Source organism: Schistocerca gregaria, chromosome 5 (assembly GCF_023897955.1).
Source record: "Schistocerca gregaria isolate iqSchGreg1 chromosome 5, iqSchGreg1.2, whole genome shotgun sequence".
In the NCBI taxonomy this organism is placed as follows: domain Eukaryota; kingdom Metazoa; phylum Arthropoda; class Insecta; order Orthoptera; family Acrididae; genus Schistocerca; species Schistocerca gregaria.
In genome coordinates this window covers 465,354,350-465,369,577 of record NC_064924.1, presented here as the reverse complement: position 1 = coordinate 465,369,577, position 15,228 = coordinate 465,354,350, and the positions used below count along the sequence as shown (strand labels likewise).

The window sequence follows — 15,228 nt, the reverse complement described above, 5'->3', positions numbered from 1 at the left end:
GGTACTAACAAAAAGAAAAACTGCAGTTTAAAAAGAAAGAAAAGAAATTTGGATCAGAAAGAACATTCAGTCAGTATCTTCCATTAAAACATGACAAGCCTCATAAACAAAAAAGATGAATGTTCAGATTCCATATAGAAAAATGGCAGGACAAGTAGGATGTTAGCAGGTGTGTAATCTGAACCAGGACATCGTTTTGAAACCAGTGAACCTGAACAGACACATCAAAGAACGTAAAGTGAATACCTTATTATTGCTCAAACAGTAAATTCATTTTAAAGATGGTTTTTATGAATAATTCCACATAGCAACTCATCATATAACAACTCTTTTTCACAGTCTGTACGGAGCACTCATTGATGGCATCTTGACTCCAGTTGCATAAAGTTTTATGTATTTATATATACAGGGTTAGTCAGGAGGAAGGTACATGCTTTGAGGGGTAATAGTATTGGTGATACGGAACAAAAACTTCAATTGAACATATGCCCTTCTTTTTAACTGCATCCAACATACAGGTGCTTGAAAGTCATGTTAGTCACATGCCCTTCACCATCACTCACATGCGGTACAACCAAAGAGACAATAAGTTATGTAGTTTTGTCTTTACTGGCCATTTCAGCATGATGGAGATCCTGCACATCCTGTACAGCATGTCACTGAAACATATCCTGTGTTTTCGATTGGTCACCATGGAGTCATTTCCTGATCACCGAGGTCACCCAACCTTACTCCATCAGAATAGTATTTGTGGTATTGGCTTCAGCTCAAAATCTATAAGTACAGAATGGACACAAAGGATGATAATCTCACTTGTATTTTAATGTGCATGTGCTTAATTAAAGGACTATGTGAATCAGGGGGAAGCAAATTATCATTTGTGGGGATTTCAATGGTGATTCCCTGATAGAGTGTAATAGGAAGAATGACCTTGTAGTATTACTCAGTTCTTTCAATTTGAGCTCCGTCATTGATTTTCCTACTCGGATAACAAAGAACAGCAGGACATTGATAGATAACTTTTTTATAGACCAAGATAAGTTTAAGGACATAAATGCTTATCCTGTTGAGAATGGTCTTTCAGATCATGGTGCACAGCTAGTTACAATACATGGCATAGCTCCATGCAGTATATCAAATCAGAATTTCAAAGCAGTGCATTCAATTAACAATATAAATACTGCAAACTTTAGGGAAAGCCTAAAGGAGCTAGACTGGGATGAAGTGTATATGGAACCCGATGCAAACTTGAAATATAACTTATTTCACGGTACATTTTTAAGGGTATTTGGAAATTGTTTTCCCAAGAAAACAGTGAAACATAATTCCAAGAAAACATATAAAAAACCTTGGCTAACTAAAGGAATAAGAATATCTTGCAACCGTGAAAGAGAACTGTATCTAACAGCAAGAGGGAGTACTGACCCCGAAATTGTTCAATATTATAAAAACTATTGTGTGGTACTAAGAAAAGTTATTAAAAAGTCCAGAAGCATGTGTATCATGTCTGAGATCAGTAACTCTGCTAATAAAATTAAAGCAATTTGGAATATTATTGAAAGGGAAACAGGAAAACCAAGAGCACAGGAAGACTTTAGTGCCACAAAACTCAATGACAAGTGTACTAACAAACAATCTGAAATTGGAAATATTTTCAATAATCATTTTTTAAATGTTGTGGAGAAAGTAGGATCTAGATCTTCACAAGAAGAGGCAGGGCTTATAATAGAAGAGGCCATACCTGTGCAGTTTTAAACAACTGTATTTCCACGAACCTCTCCCTCTGAAATGAGTAAAATAATAAACTCACTGAAAAGTAAAAGCTCTTACGGAATTGATGGCATTTCCAGCAAGATACTTAAAGCTTGTTCCCTACAGATAAGTAGGATTGTCAGCCATGTATGTAATACCTCTTTGGAGCAGGGTGTTTTCCCCGATAGACTGAAATATGCCATTGTAAAACCATTGCATAAAAAGGGGGATACGTCGGATGTCAACAACTATCGCCCAGTCTCTCTACTGACAGCTCTATCAAAATTTTTGAGAAAGTAACGTATTCAAGAGTAGCCTCCCATATATGTAAAAATAAAGTACTAACAAAATGTCAGTTTGGTTTTCAGAAAGGCTTTTCAACAGAAAATGCTATATAAGCTTTCACTGATCAAATATTAAATGCTCTGAATAACTGGACATCACCCATTGGTATTTTTCGTGATCTCTCAAAGGCCTTTGACTGTGTAAATCATGGAATTCTTTTAGATAAGATAAATCATTATGGTTTGAGGGGGGCACTGCACAAATGGTTTAATTCATACTTAACTGGAAGAATGCAGAAAGTTGTAATAAGTGGTTCATGTAATGTTAATACAACAACTGATTCCTCAAACTGGGGGGCTATCAAGTACGGAGTCCCACAGGGTTCGGTCTTAGGTCCTTTACTGTTCTTGATATACATTAATGACTTACCATTCCATATTGATGAAGATGCAAAGTTAGTTCTTTTTGCTGATGATACAAGTATAGTAATAACATCCAAAAACCAAGAACTAAGTGATGTAATTGTAAATGATGTTTTTCACAAAATTATTAAGTGGTTCTCAGCAAACAGATTCTCTTTAAATTTTGATAAAACACAGTATATACAGTTCCGTACAGTAAATGGCACAACTCCAGTAATAAATATAGACTTTGAACAGAAGTCTGTAGCTAAGGTAGAATTTTCAAAATTTTTAGGTGTGTCCATTGATGAGAGGTTAAACTGGAAGCAACACATTGATGGTCTGCTGAAACGTCTGAGTTCGGCTACGTATGCTATTAGGGTTATTGCAAATTTTGGTGATAAGAATCTCAGTAAATTAGCTTACTATGCCTACTTTCATTCACTGCTTTCGTATGGTATCATATTCTGGGGTAATTCATCGTCGAGTAGAAAAGTATTCATTGCCCAAAAACGTGTAATCAGAATAATTGCTGGAGTCCACCCACGGTCATCCTGCAGACATCTATTTAAGGATCTAGGGATCCTCACAGTAACCTCGCAGTATATATGTTCACTTATGAAATTTGTTGTTAATAATCCAGCCCAGTTCATGAGTAATAGCAGTGTGCACAGCTATAACACCAGGAGAAAGGATGATCTTCACTATGCAGGGTTAAATCTGACTTTGGCGCAGAAGGGGGTAAATTTTTCTGCCACAAAAGTCTTTGGTCACCTACCAAACAGCATCAAAAGCCTGACAGATAGTCAACCAGCATTTAAAAATAAATTAAAAGAATTTCTAGATGACAACTCCTTCTACTCATTGGCTGAATTTTTAGATATAAATTAAGGGAGGAAAAAAAAAACTAATTTAAGCATTAGTGTCATGCAATATTTTGTGTAATGTAATATCTTGTACAGACCTCTTTCATTAACCTGACACGTTCCACATCATTATGAAGTGTTGTATTCATGATCTATGGAACAAGTATTAATCTAATCTAATCTAAGATCAGATCAGCAACACTGCAGCTTTTGACAAGAGCTGCCTGCAAAATGCATTGCAGTTGGTAGTCGACTTTTTGAACACCTTTTGAGAGGAAATACACAATTTAAAAAAAAAAACGTTAGCACACAATGTTTCATTAGTATCAGCTGCATTTATCCTGTTTCCCACTGTTTCCATTCGTTCCTTGGAAATTGAAGTTAGCAGGACATTTGCTCATATGACATTTTTTATTCAAAATCACTAAAACCCCTCAAAGCACACACCTTTCTTCCAAACACACCCTGTATAAGGTGTATTCAAAAAGAAATGAGCTGAAGGCTGTAAGGCAAAAGTAACTGAAAGTATCATGATCTCATTACCTGCAGAAGAAGGTGCAGTTCCTATACAATCACTGAGGTCCCAAATGCACCACTTGAGGGACACAGGTGTGGGCCATGTGGCAACAGAGCAAGCAAATGTATACCTCGATCATCCACTGTACTCAGTTATGCAGAAGACAGTGAAATGAAGGCTTCAAAAGAAAAGCACTCCTGATGGTATTGTCCAGCAGGTGGGTGCTCTCACTATGCAAGAGTGGCAAGCTGAAATACAAAATAATGCTACAGATATAAGTGTTGGAAGTGTTCATGTCGTCATTTAGGACAGAATGAAATTTTGCAAAATGTGTACCCAGTGATCACCTCATAGTCTTCAACCAGCACAGGAAGCACTATCTGCACTATCTCTTGAACATGTGCAGCTCTAAGCCAAGGAAGGGAATGATTTCCTGTCATGGATGGTCACTGTATATAAGACATTGTGTCATCACTTCGCACTTGAGCCTAAATGACATAATCTCCAGTCAAAGTGTGCAGGGTTGCCACCACCCAAAGAATCAGGCGATCCACTCAAATGTGGGGAGGATTATGTCTGAGTTATTCTGTGACCCCTTCTTATTGACTTGTTGCAACAATGGAAAACAGTGAATGTGTAGCGATATTCACAAAACTTGACCATTCTCAGTGCAATCAAATCAAAATGATCAGGGCAGTTCATCTGAAGGTTTATTCTGCTCCATAAAAATGCAAGGCCCCTTACAGCAATCGCAGACAAGGAGCTCTTGCAGACATTCAAAAAGGAGGTCCTCAGTCACCTTCCATAAGCCTTGACTTGTCTCCCTTTAATTTTGCTACTTTGGTGAACTAAAGTAGGTTCTTAGAGGCAAAAAATATACCTTGGATGAGGAAGTCAAGCAGTACAGTCTGAACTGGTCTGCAGTACAGTCAGATTGGTAATGATAGTTGCAAATGTTCTATATCCAAGATGAGCCGCATGTTCGACCGAATAATAATTAGTGTTTTGTTGAAAAATAACAGTAGAGCTGGAAACATGCAAGCTCGTGATACTGATACTTTACTGGTCACCAGCATGGTGCAACTTACATTTCATCTCACAACTGGAGGGAATATTAAGTTAGGTTATATGGACAGAACTATATTTTTTAAAAATTTTTAATGTAGATTTTCTGTCAGGTAGTACTGACCAAGGGGATTTGCAAATGCTCATTTCAGCTTAGAAATGTTCCACGTGTAAGTTCCAAGTAAGGATTTAAATGTAAAATTGATAATCTCTGTCGGAGATGGTCAAATGTTGACATGAAACAATTTGGTTCATACTGTAAAAGAGGAATACCTCACAAAAGGATTAACCAGAGCATTTCACTGGTTGAACCTCAGTCAGTACTGAACATACACATACATCACAAAAATGGTGCACAATAGCGTTACTCATTTATAAGCAATTAAAGGTATCTTTTACATGCAGTGTTTTTCTCTATCTTTGGTTTCATTCCAAATGAAACACATTCACTTTGTCCCATTACAGTACCTGTACCAAACATTTCCAATTGAAAATACTACACGGTGGTATATAGGTTGTTAACTAATAGGCAGGAAACTTCTGGAAAATAGAAAGGACTTAAAAACAAGCAAATAAGTGAATACATAAATGTGGTCAGTTTTTTTTTTTTTTTTTTTTTTTTTTTGTTTTCTTATTTACAGACACTTTTTTGTTGTTAAATGCTTTCTTTATTTATTTCTGTCTTTTTATTTTCAAGTTTCCAGTTTGGTTCCACTTTTTTTTCAGTGTTGTCTTGTCTACCATTAGCTCTAACACAAGCATCTAAAATGCCACATCATGGATTCTCTTACTCACTCCAGTATTCAAGATGTCTACAAACCCTCTCTGAATGTGCTGGTGAAGAATATCAACATTTGCAATAACTCTTGAATGTTCCAAAAATAAAAACTCAATTACTTGAGATCAGGAAATCATGCTGCCCCACAATCTACCCATTTATTTTGGAAACACTATTTTAAAAGTGTATTTCCTTGCAGAGCGAACTTAGTTGGTGCCACATCATGCATGAACCAAATGATCTGACATAAGTGTACTGGTATGTTGTCCAACAAAACATTTAAATGTTCCATTAAATACTCACTTTATGTTGCTCCAGTCAGTGTTCCACAGAAAATGAAAGGCCCAGTTAATCTGTCTCCAATTATGTCAGCTTTTACATTAATGCTAAACTGTTTTTGATGTCTTGTTTCCAAAACTAGGGAAGGATTCTCATACACTCATACATGTAGTGACCACAATGAGTGGAATAGTACAATGCAGTGCAGTGCAGCGCAGTTTGGTTCACGAATGCATCACCTGTGTGTCACACTGCAAGTATTTTAATTTTGTGTGAATAAATTGGTTCCACACTGGCCACCAGGAGTGCTGTGTTGTGTCCGTTAGTCCATGCCATTTATGCTTAATATATAGTTTTTCCATGTTCCTGTTTTCTCAATGTTAATTCTTAAGTACCATTTTTATACTTAGTTCTTTAGAAACCAGTCAACAAGTCACTTATTTGTTTTTGTGCGAGTCTTGCCTTGACGGTCACTGTGTCTAAAAGATGTCCTGTATTAATTGCCGAGTGGACGAATAAAGATCTTGCCATCTCAGCACTGGAGATATCATGTGTTATTTATCACAAAGTAGCAGGCTGACCGGTCAGACGGGCCAGAATCTAGCCCTATGGCCAAATTCATAAGTGTTGTGAAAATTCTGCACTTCTTTCCTAGTAAACTCTGCTTTGTCAGTGAATAGTATGTTAGACAGCGTGTGTTGGTCCTGAGCACACATCCCCTGTAACTAAGTACAAAAAGGTTTTCGCGGTTGAAAATCTATTTCAGTAACACCTTGCACTCTCTGTAGATGGTATGGGTAAAGAAGTAGCTCTCTTAACAGTTTTCACACTGTCACATGACTCACATTCTCATTTTCTGCCTTTTCTCTGATACTGATACCATTATTGTCCTCACTATGATGAGACAGCAGATCTTCTCCATCAGGTATTCTAACACTACTTGGTCTCCCAAAAATAATGACCCTTTCTCAAATGAGTCTGTTTTCACAAGACATTCTTGTATTCTTTCAAAGGTCTTATTGTTCAGTAAATGCCTATTAGGAAATCTTTCAGCTTACAAATATCTAGCTTCAGGTGTAATGCAATTTGCAAATCCATACACGAGGTACATATCTGCCATGCACTGATTAGAATACATTTTAGCCAGAAATGTACATAACACTCTAGTCAAATTAGAATATGGCCAAGCAGGCATCATGCCCCTGACTGGAAGTCAGGCACAACACATCACTCTCCAGCTGAGATCACTAATGTACACTTTTTTGGTGGCATTCCTCTTGGAAATAGCTGATTTGATTCCTGGTGGGGGAAGAATGTTCAGCAGACACTACATACTAGTCCAGTAAAAACTGTAGAGTAGGTTTCCATTATTGACTATGTTCTCAATACTAAAATTATTTGTTTACTTACTAGTACCATGTCAACTATGACAAACAAATGAGGGCAGAGACAGAAATGAAGCAAACAAATAACAACAACAAAATGTCTTTAACTACAAAAATTATAGAAAAAAGTGATCATTTGCATACCTGAAATTTTTCATTCCTTTTTAAATCCTCTATCCATTCGCCAAAGGTTTCCCACATATTACTTAGCACCCTGTACATAATCATGGGAAAGGCAGCTGCTAAATAGGTATTTATCATTCATTTATTCACTGTATACCATAGTATACAACAAGGAGAACTTTTGAAGTTATAGAATGAGCCAGGATATACATTAACAGAAGAAAAATGGAAAGAATATTTCCCCCTGAGCAGCAGAATGTACATTGTTCTGACAGTTTCTAACACTTTAAAACTGTGTGCTGAACTGGTACCCAAACTTGGAATGTTGTTTATCAAGATCAAGGACTTTCTTACAGGAGTGTTTGTCCTGCAAAGTATGCAGGAGAGCTTTTGTGAAGTTTGGAAAATAAGAGGGAGGTTATAAGTCGTGCCTTGACAGTTCAGTCAGTAAGAGCACTGGCTGCAAAACTCAAGGTTCTGGGTGTGGCACATAGTTTAAATTTTCTAGAAAGTTCCAATGACAAGCAGTTCATAAAAACTTAATCTGTATGGGAAATCCCCTCCTCTGAAAAACTAATGCATCCTCATTTGTATTATATACCTGCTGTTCATCCTCTATGGATAACTTAAAATTTACTAGATTACATTGGTATTCTTCAAAGCAATTAATTATCTACAACTGTAACAACAGAAATCTGTTTACAACAAACTACTATTACTCACCACCCTGCTTTACAATGTCACTGATACTTGAAACATGTAGCTAACAGGTGTTTCAATCTTTTATTCTGGATAACCAGATAATTTTTAGGAGTGGCTCATAAGACATACTTTTAATTTTCTTTCAAACTGGTAATGATTCCCAAGTTTTTTGCTTTATGTTAGTTGATAGCTTGTGAATCCCTTTGCACCAGAGTATATAACTCACTAGAGAAGAGGGAAAAAGCCTGCTTGTTAACTTCCCATTCTGAGGTTAGGTTCATGCCCGTGAGACAGTCCATCAATGAGACCCTCTTCTTTCTATTATGAAGGAAAGGCTCAGTCCATGCAATACAAGTACCTTACTGTCATATCATTTAATTTTTTTTTTCATTTCAAATTTTGTGATTCACACAAGCAAAGGTTTCTGCAATGTTACAGAATATACCAACAGGATAACTGCTCTTGTTTACTAGGTGTATCGGTATGAAATGAGCATTAAGATACAAATGTGTCGATAGGGAACATTTGTTGTGAACGAGCCTTAATTTTTTTTTGTTTGGTTGGTATCACATCTGTCAAAGATATTTAGTATACATCAAGTCATGGAACAAACAACATCATATGTTTTCATCGTGTTAACAATGTCGAATTTTGTACCAGAAAGTGATGATTTGCAGAAATAATTAATTTTTTGTTTTCATTTGAAAAAAAAAGTGCTGCGGAGTCACATCAAATGCTTGTCGAGGCATATGGTGATCATGCTCTATCAGAAGCAACATGCAAAAGATGGTTTCAACGGTTCAGAAACAATGATTTTGATGTAAGAATTGAAGATCGTGGCAAATCACCAAAAAAGTTCGAAGACGCCGAATTGAAAGCAATATTGGATGAAGATGATACTTTGAGTCAGAAGCAAATGGCAGCAATGCTAAATGTTGCACAACAAACAATTTCTGACCGCTTGAAAGCTATGGGAAAGATCGAAAAGTGTTGAAAATGGGTGCAACATGGATTGGATGAAAGACAGATGGAAAACCGAAAAACCATTTGTCATATTTTGCTTCAAAGACATTAAAGAAAATCAGTTTTGCATCAAATTGTTACTGGTGATGAAAAATGGATTTATTTTAAGAATCCTAAATGGGAAAAATCATGGGTTAATCTGGGACAACCATCAACATCAACTGCAAAACCAGATTGATTCGGCACAAAGACAATGCTCTGTGTTTGGTGGGATCAGAAAGGTGTGGTGTATCGTGAGCTTCTAAAACCCAGTGAAACTGTGAATACTAATTGCTGCAGACAACAAATGATCAATTCAAACTATGCATTGATCGGAAAAAGACCATAATGGGCCAGAAGACATGGCAAAGTATTTTTTTTTATACGACAATGCACCTGCACACAAAGCAAAACTGGTTCAGGATACAATCAAAACACTTGGCTGGGAGCTGATACCCCATCCAGTGTATTTACCAGACTTGGCCCCTTCCAACTGCCATTTGTTTTCATCAATGGGACATGTATTGGCTGAGGAACGCTTCGATTCCTACGAAGAAGTCAACAATTGGGTGTCTGATTGGTTTGCTTCAAAAGACGAATATTTCTATTGGCGTGGTGTCCACAAATTTTCCAGAATGGTGGTCAAAATGTATAGAAAGCAATGGTCAGTACTTTGAATAAAATGTTTTACTTTCAATTCAAAATTAGTGCTTCATTTTCACAAAGAAACGCTCATTTCATACTGGTACACTTGGTAGTTGTGCCAGAACTTAATTTGTGAGGTCCTGTATGGCTTTCCCTTTGGAGGATATTTTATGAATGTGAAACTGAGAAGCATTTAACAAATTCTGTTCAGATATGTGAATTACGTACACTATCATGCCCACTTACTCAAAATATTTTGAAAAGGCTGGAAGGATGAAATATGTTTGTAATTAGATGTAGTTTTCTTGACTCCAGTTTAAAGATAACTGTTACAATGGCACATTTAACTGAGTAGATATTCTTTGAGCTGATGACTGATTACAGAGCATAAGTAAGTTGCAACATCTTTTTAGAAACTAACAGAAGTACTACTAATTTGGTAATTTCAATGAGGGTGAGTGTTGCATTTTTCAAACTAATGTCTGTTGATGGAGCATACAGTGTCTGTTGAACTAAATCTAATGCATCAGTTTGGTTGTTTAGTAGTGAAAAATCCTAAGAAACTGCAACCCATCCATGAAGGAGATCACTCATAAAAGTCTCATTTGACCAAGCCTTGAGTATTTTTTACTGCTGGAACTCTTTCCAAGCTGTATTATCAACAAAGCTGTAAAAAAATAAAAAAAAATATCTGCACCATTTGTTTATTTAGTCAGCATGATAGCATCACAGAAATATACAATAAACTACTACAGAATGCACTACCCAAAATGTGGCAAGTCTTTACTCTCAAAATTCTGAGAGCCCACATAATAGCCATGAAACACATTAGTTCCTCCAACTTATTCCTCACTTCTTGACAATGAAAATAAAATTAAAGAAATTCTGCCATGTACACAGACAGATACAGACAAACCTTTCTGCCCACATATCGCCCCTGGATGGAATGTGAAGGAACAAATACGACTCTAGTGTATCATGTGCCACTCCACCACAACACTTTTGGTGGTTTCTGGAGAGCAGATGTAGATGGTTGGCTTCTGTACATCTTTCATAACTGAAATTATTTTGGATGAATCAGGACTCACATAAAATGTACGCCATAAAACCCAGTCACTTATGTATTGTACATGAAGAAACACACGTCATTCTGGTATACCATGTGCCACTCCACCACAGCCCTTATGGTGGTTTTTGGAGTGCAAATGTAAGTGGTAGGCACTAGTACGCCTTTCTTAACTAAAATTATTTTGGATGCATCAGGTCTCTCATAAAGTGTCAACACGAACAAAGCAAGCCATCACACCAGGTCACTTACATATTGTGGACCTTTTAGTAAAGATATGTCTTAACCAGGAAGTTGTATTCTCTCACATGGTCACTTATATATTACAACCTTTTAGTAAAGATATGTCTTAAGCAGGAAGTTGTATTCTCTCTGGTGGAACTCTTCATAACCATTAGGCCTAAAAAATTTTCCTGATCCAATGAATTCTAAACTTCCTCCATTACTGTTTACTGTTGTATGGTTTTCCTATATCATTCTTAATTCTCAGGCATGCTGGAGTTTATTCTAATAGATTACGATAGTATTTCCCTCAATTCATCTCCAGCTACAAAGAAGATATTTCTGTTTGCCCTGTAGAAGAGGTGCTGAGTTGCAGACATGCATAATGAAAAGACTGCTAACATTTAAGCTTTTGGATAAAAAAAGCCTTCCTTCTGAAAGAGAGCGCACATGCTAACATACACATGCTGGGGTTCCAGCAGCTTTTCATTGTGCCTGTCTGCAATTCAGCACCACCTTTATGTGGCAAATAGAAATACATCCTCAAAACAGTATGAAAAGATAGATTGCTATGTTATTATTGGCAAGAAACTTTCACTTTATTATTATTACTATTATTATTATTATAGTTATTATTGGTTCCATTTTTCTGCTTTAATTACAACTGTCACAGAGGGTGTACTTACAACCATTAAAACACTAGTAAATGAAGCAGAGCTGACAGTCGAATTTAAAAATGCATTCAATCTTGAATTTTCTTCATCATTGCAAGGAAAAAGCAACTAGTAATGTAGAGTAAGGAAAGCTTACTCCATCCCAGGACAGGTAGCAACACAACCTATGTAGACTGAATAGGAAGTAAAACTGGACTAAAAGAGTAGATTCAATGAAGCAAACAAAGATATAGAGGAAGAGGGACAACATGTAAATAGAAAACTGAAGGAAAGAAGGCATTTGCTGTACGAAACATAGGTTTCCAATTGCTGAACACAGGATACTTTTTTTATTAGTTAAATGAAATTTTCTGTCAGTTTGTATTAATATGTGTGTCTACTGCCACCTGAAGAGCAGAGTTTTTCAAAATTAAAGTTACTGGTTCCCCACTTATGTTTAAATTTATGTGAACTGTTATCACTATGAAATGTAGTAAAATCAATTTTTTTTTATATTTCAGCATTACTTTTTATTGGTTGAAACACTTCAGACTTGCTATAGTGATGATTTTTAAAGATAAAAAACAAATAAAGCTACATTACATGTGATACTGTATAAATTATCTCTAATATAAACTCATTTTTTTCAGACTGAACAAGATTGGAAAAAACCCGAATCTTGTCTCTCACAGAGAAGAAGATATGGGCAGTGAAAGCAAAACCATCAATGCTGTTGTGAATGCTCTAGCAGAACAAGCAGAACATGTAAATACCTCAGAAGAATCCGTTGAACATGGTTCGAGTGACAAAAGCATACATGAGTTGGGACGTAACTTGCACGAGTTAGGAAAAACTTTACATAGACTAAATCTTCCTCGTCCCAAATCTGAAAATAGTTTTGCTGCATCACAAGAGTTGCCGATGAGTCGCCCAGCGTTCCACAAGTCTGATACCTTCCAAAAGGATACTGCCTTCCAGTGACAAGTGCGCGTTGCTGATAGTCCGTTTTTCTGCCAGGTTCTCTGGCTCATAAACAATAGTAAAACTGAGATGCTTAATTATCTTGTTCATTATTTTTTGTTTTCATTTAGACAGAAATAGTGCTCTATTCTTATTGACTTTCAGAGACTGCACTGCAAAGCTGTAATTCAGATTGAATTGTACATCATTTTCTGGTGCTCGGACAGTGATTTAACCAGATTTTTTCCATCACAATGATTTTGCCAATAGTAACTGTGAAAGACATATGTTCAGGTGAAAGCTAGAAATTGTGCAATATTAGAAGATACAAAATAATATAGCTTTAACTTAGGGTGCTCAATAAAGTTAATAGGGAGCTGCGTTTTTACACCCAACCTGTTTTACAGTACATGTGGTGTAATAGAATATTTTACTAGGTTATATTCATAGAAAAGTAAAACTAGGCCTAAATGTAAAGAGAATATATACACAAAAATATATATTTATCCTTAATGGCAGGACCATTATTAGGAATAGATACAGAGTTCTTGTTGAGATGGTTCTATATTTGTTCATAGATATTTTCAAACAGGCAAATGTTTATTAAAAAAATGAAAGTGGCTTTTTTAAATAAAAGAATCCACTATATATTAAGATCCATTTGGGATGAAAATGTTTATAACATAATAATTTAATCTCAATTTATTTTGAAGTTTATTTCATTACTTTAAGATTATATCATTTTCAGTGAAATTGTGGCACCTGGTATGCAACACATACTTCCTTTTTGTTTACTCTGTGAACAGTTATGGTAGGCAGCAACATGAATATTAGATGTGGAAACTGACTGCTCAGTCTGAATTTACTTGAAAATTTTCTGCCATGGTAAACTTGGAACACATGCTAGCTTTCGTGTTTTTTATATTACAGCCATTTTTATAATACTCAGAACTGCTTCTGTAAATAATATATCCGTTACCTTGAAACAAATAGTGAGAAAATCAAATCCTTTAAATTACTGGCATAAAGCTAGGCAGATTTAAAGCAATAAATGAATTCTCAATCACAAGCAGGTGGACTCCTACCAGATATTGTTTTTAAAAAAAGAAGAAAAGAAAGTAGACACTACAAATATGTATGTGAACACCATGTGTAAATAACAAAGAATGTTTTGTAGAAGAAAAGAAGTTTGACAGTTTCTTGAAGTGTGTAAGGTACAATATTGTCTTAAAGCCTTAAAAAATAAAATAAAAAAAATGTGATCTAGAGAATACAGATATATTTAAAAGAATATTGTCAATGACACTACATTCACAGTCAACACATTAGCAGTAAATCATCACAGCAACTGATCCTGTCAAAGGAAAATGTGGAAGAAGTACATTGATTTTTTTGTAACTAACATATTTATTTTGCAAAAAAAAGTCTTCGTGTTAACTTGCAATTTTAGATTGTATAACTGTTTTCCTGATACATATTCAATGTAGTGTCTATGCTATTTTATCTTATTTCTTTTTAATTCTGTGGCAAAGAATTTGCAGCATTTCATTAAGAAAAACACAGTCTAAAATACAGCAGCTAGTAATACTAGTTTCAACTAGGTGTTGTTATAGCAAAATTCTTTGCTCTTTAAGTGTACTTAGTCACTTTTGTTTTCTGACACTTTTACTGTATTATTTATTGAAAGACTGCTTCCTGTTATCAGAACAGCATTTCTTAAAATCAACTAGCACATAAGTAATTTAATAGAGAGGTGTGTAAAGAATATGTGTACAATGCGTGTAAAAGATGTGAAAGTGTTTGCTAGTAAGTCTCATGAAATATGTCATTGGAATAGGTGAAAATAAGTTGCCGATATTTTTTACCAAAAGTGCTCATTGTTGTTAAATAGAACTGAAGAAGATTGTTTATGTAGTTTTAAAAGTGCCGATCGTATGCAGTGAACGTAATGCTGATACTCTAAACTAAATGTAGCTGGACTCTGATGCTACTCTGTTGCTACATTATTTCTCCAAGGATACTGAAAGCAATTTTATGGTATTGTTAAGATGTTTATAAACAAAAAACTCTATTTTAAAAATCAAGACAAGTTGTAATACAATTGTCATACAAACCCATTATCTTTTATCATTTGTTATGAAACCTGTGTAAATTTAAAAAGTGTGACTTTCCGTTCACAGCATTGCTGTTAAACAAACTCAAGTGAAAAAAAAGGAAAAATCCTCAGTCTTTGAAAAAAATTAAGTGACTCAGAAACTTAAGTTTAAAATGAACACTGATGAGTTCATGCAATAAAGGAAGGAGTATCATTCAACACCAAATATGTGATAGAACTAATCTTCATCCTTTCCTACAAATCACCTGTTACATATTGCACCTGTTTTGGGTTAAATGTATTTGCTCAGTAATTGGAAAAAAAAAGAAAAGAAAAAAAAATCATACACTCGAGTTTATTGGTTGAACCATTAGAGGCACGATTTTATTCTTAATATATTGAAGACAACATACATAAATTCAATTTGAAGAT

General features: G+C 35.4%; 1 protein-coding gene across 3 annotated transcripts in view; it reads left to right on the top strand.

Moving 5' to 3' along the window:
* LOC126271925 (potassium/sodium hyperpolarization-activated cyclic nucleotide-gated channel 2) overlaps positions 1-15,015 on the top strand; it is a 2,360,296-nt gene extending 2,345,281 nt beyond the window's left edge. For all 3 annotated transcript variants that reach the window (XM_049974334.1, XM_049974335.1, XM_049974333.1), the window contains one exon: positions 12,392-15,015. In XM_049974334.1, coding sequence (XP_049830291.1) covers positions 12,392-12,722 — 331 coding nt within the window. In that variant the 3' untranslated portion in view covers positions 12,723-15,015. The remainder of the gene's footprint in view (positions 1-12,391) is intronic.
* Positions 15,016-15,228: the final 213 nt, after the last annotated feature.